This window comes from Lotus japonicus, chromosome 1 (assembly GCF_012489685.1).
Source record: "Lotus japonicus ecotype B-129 chromosome 1, LjGifu_v1.2".
Taxonomy (NCBI): Eukaryota; Viridiplantae; Streptophyta; class Magnoliopsida; order Fabales; family Fabaceae; genus Lotus; species Lotus japonicus.
Genome location: NC_080041.1, coordinates 83,368,603 through 83,372,462, shown reverse-complemented (window position 1 = coordinate 83,372,462; position 3,860 = coordinate 83,368,603). Strand labels below are relative to the sequence as shown.

Here is a 3,860-nt window from a genome sequence, read left to right as displayed (position 1 = left end):
TTACTTGTCCATTACATGATGTCACATTAGAGTTTGGGCAAAAATGTCTTTTAACCCAAAAAGTAACCTTCTCTCTTTCCACTATCTATTCAACCAAACAAAGAGATAGAGATCCACCTCATTCTCTCTTCTCTATCTCTCTTCTCTTTTTATCATACCAAACAACCTCTAAATCTACTCTATCTCTCACCTATTTCTCTCTACTCAACTTCTCTTTTCTCTACTCTCTCTTCTCTATCTCTCTCTTCACAACCAAACAGAGTGTACAAGTGTCGTGGTGTGGGAATTATGTGTTTGACCTGTTCAACCATAATACAACTAATTGTCTAAAAGTACATTAAATGGTAGGTTGTCCAGAATAAGAACGTTGAGTCACCAAATGATAAGATCTCTCATTCTAGTACAACATCCATATTGCGAATCACTAGAAATATCACAAATCGCAAGATCCTAAGATCCAGATATAATCCTGATAAGAGCTATTATATCATATTTATGATATAAAAATAAAATATTTCATTTTTTTTTGATACATCGGAAATTTTTTTTACAATAGAATAACTTTCACATAAATTTTATAATAAATTTCAAAAAAAAAATTATAATACAATATTTTTTATTTAATTTAATTCAATATGTTGTTTATTAAAATTCATTAGCTCTGAATTTTCAATTCAAGTGAAGAGAATCTGAGTCCATTCAACTTAACTAATGAAGTAGATCCAATCGAACTTCTCACTCAAAAATATTTATGAGGCAGAATAAAAAGACTATTAATCTAATATTTTAAAATTTTATAGTACAGATTGGCAAAAAGCCAAAATTAAAAGCGCGCCCTGACCCGCCATTTGAAAAAAAGAACAAAAATGAACCCAAAACGAAAACGAAAACTCACTGAAATTTTGAACCAAAATTTTCAGAGACGCCGCTGAAAACCGCCCTGCGAAAAAACACAACATTTTCATTTCGCCATTCTTTTTCATTTGAAAGACCGCTCTTTTCTTTTCGTTTTCGCTCAATACTAATGTCTTGTCTCTCCCTATTTAACAACAACAACAAACCATTCCCTCATCCCAACACTGAATCTCCACCCTCCTTCTCCTCTCTGTCTTCTCCGCTTCTTCCAACCAAATCCACATCCAGAAGAAGGAGAAGAAGATGGAGACTCGCGCTTCAAGGAAGAGGGCCGCCGCCGCTGTTGCCGCCACCACACCGGTCCAGATTGATACTCAGCCTCTCAAGAAGCAGCGCGTTGTGTTGGGTGAACTCACCAATCTGTCAAATCTGATCTTCCCGCTTCCTGCAAATTTGATTCCGCAGAAACAGAAACTGCAACCTCGCAAGAATCCTGGCTTGAAGAAACAACCTATAACCCTCCCTTTGGATGTTAAGGTTGAGAAGTTTGATGACCCACATGGTGGCAGCGAGTGTTATGAACCCAGCATCCTCAACTACCTTCGCGAAATGGAGGTAATAATCCAATCCTCTTTTATTTTCCTTTGTCAATTCTTTAGATTCTGCTTGATTTTCCTGAGATTAACAATTTTGAGGGTGATTTCTCAGATGCAGAAAAAGCGGAGACCAATGGTTGATTACATTGAGGAGGTTCAGAGGGAGGTTACAGAGAACATGAGAGGGATATTGGTGGATTGGCTTGTGGAAGTTGCAGAGGAGTACAAGCTTCTCTCTGAATCACTGTTTCTCTCTGTTTCCTATGTTGATAGGTTTCTATCCATTAACCCTGTCAAAAAGGGGAGGCTTCAATTGCTGGGTGTGACTTCCATGCTCGTTGCATCGTAAGGCTTCTTCAACTTTCTCATGTTCAGTTTTGCAAATGTTGTTTTGTTATTAATCTGGTCAAGCATTTCATAGTTGCATTACTGATTACTCTTTAATTCGCAGGAAGTATGAAGAAATTGACCCACCAAATGTTCGACAGTTTTGCTCAATTACTGATTACACATACAACAAGGCAGAGGTAAATATCCAAATATGTTTTTCCTTGTTTGAGTTGGTGGATTTTGTTTTGTTCTTTGTCAAAACCCCTAATTTGTGTTCCCAATTTGATTGCAATTAATATAGGTTGTAGAGATGGAAGCTGATATCCTCAGGTACCTAAATTTTGAAATGGGGAACCCAACTGCAATCACATTTCTTAAGAGGTTTACTGAGATTGATTCTAAGAATCAGAAAGTGAGTTGAACTGTTATTCCCATTTTTCTTGTTCATTTTCCAAGACCCCAAATTTTCACTTTGCTGATTGTTGTTTGTATTTTATACTTTCAGACACCAAATTTGCAGATTGAATTTCTAAGCAATTATCTTGCTGAGCTGAGTTTGATGGATTATGAATGTATAAGATTCTTGCCTTCTGTTATTGCTGCATCAGCTATATTTCTTGCCAGATTTATTCTCTCCCCTGATGACCATCCTTGGGTAAATATTTAATGTTATGGTTATTGATATTAATCATTTTTCCATAAAAAAAAATGTGTTCTGAGGAACTTACTGTTGGGAACCTATTGCAGACTCCATCCCTGCAAGAATACACTGGTTATCAGGCAATTGAGTTGAAAGCATGTGTTCTCATCCTGCATGACTTATATTTAGCAAGAAGGTGTGCATCCTTAAGAGCTGTTAGGCAGAAATACAGGCAGCACAAGGTGATTGTTTGTTCCTTTCTTTTGTTATAATTGATTCTTATCAGGCAAATTGAATGGCTTAAATTGAAATCTTTGTTTTGCTGGAACAGTTCAAATATGTGGCAAACTTTCCTTCCCCACCAGAAGTACCGAAGTTTTACTTTGATCCTGTGATTCAGCTGGATTGATGTCAGAAGAGCTAATCAAGCTATAAAGATGAAGTTATAGGTGCTACTCACAATGCTTCAAGGCTTGACAAAATCAGCACCTTATTTTGGGAAGTTACTTCATCATAGTGATTAGTGGCTTTGTTGTTACAACATTTTTTACATGCTAAAGGGCATTTGGCAATCAACTTGTTTGCCTCATACAGAAACCTTGATAGGATCAACAATGTTAATGCTTTTAATTGTAGGGATCTCATTGTCTAGTTAGATCAGATTAGGTTGTGGGGATCTTATGATGATAAATTACTCATACATTGATCACTTTCTGAATCAGGATGTGCATCCTGTTGTTAAACTGTAATTTTTTGTGTAGGCATTAAGTTATAAAATATACTTTTATGATCTTCCTTCTGTTCGCATTTGTTTTTGCCTATAATATTTATTTTTCTCTTGTATTGATTTGAATAGTTTGTTTAATGCCTATTGTACCTATGTTCCATGTATAATGGCATCAAGTTTAAACAATGTAAACCAAGTATCTATGCAACATGTAGTTCAGAAGTAAAGCATTGAAGCTTGCTTGCACCTGAGTCGGCAATAATGGTGAACATTGATTTGGTTTGTGGACATAAATGGTGAATATTGATAATATCTAAACCTGGGGCATTACTTTTCTAACCACGCCCTTTTACTATTTGCATGTATTTTAGAAATTAATTGCCAGTCATAAGTTTGTAGAATTCAGAAGCTAACTTGGATGGTGTGAATAGAAAAAAAATGGAGAGGTGACATAGTAACATCCTAAACTTATTTTTTGCAATAATGGACTACAAAGTTAAGATCTTGGCAAAACTAATAACCATGTGATCCCATAGCTAATTCCATGTTTTTGTTATAGTTGGTATTTCTTATATCTACCTTTGCAAATGCAAACTAATCGATATCTTTAATAATTGTGCTAATCTTATGTTGTTACTTGAACGCAACGCAGTGTAGCTCATATATAATGTTAAATGAGGTAGAGCCGGTTTTCACATTTCATTGATGAGTG

General features: G+C 35.6%; 1 protein-coding gene across 1 annotated transcript; it reads left to right on the top strand.

Moving 5' to 3' along the window:
• Positions 1-1,041: 1,041 nt before the first annotated feature.
• Positions 1,042-3,216, top strand: LOC130722827 (putative cyclin-A3-1). Its single transcript, XM_057573675.1, has 7 exons — positions 1,042-1,470; positions 1,564-1,796; positions 1,903-1,978; positions 2,083-2,193; positions 2,287-2,436; positions 2,529-2,663; positions 2,753-3,216. Exons 1-7 carry the CDS (start codon positions 1,159-1,161, stop codon positions 2,828-2,830), a joined length of 1,095 nt encoding a protein of 364 aa, XP_057429658.1. The 5' UTR covers positions 1,042-1,158; the 3' UTR covers positions 2,831-3,216.
• Positions 3,217-3,860: the final 644 nt, after the last annotated feature.

Bases quoted from the DNA above. Each gene is read 5' to 3' on its own strand.
- LOC130722827 (XM_057573675.1), top strand. From the start codon at position 1,159: ATGGAGACTCGCGCTTCAAGGAAGAGGGCCGCCGCCGCTGTTGCCGCC. The intron at 1,979-2,082 runs GTAAATATCCAA...CAATTAATATAG, and splicing joins ACACATACAACAAGGCAGAG to GTTGTAGAGATGGAAGCTGA. The intron at 2,437-2,528 runs GTAAATATTTAA...AACCTATTGCAG, and splicing joins CCCCTGATGACCATCCTTGG to ACTCCATCCCTGCAAGAATA.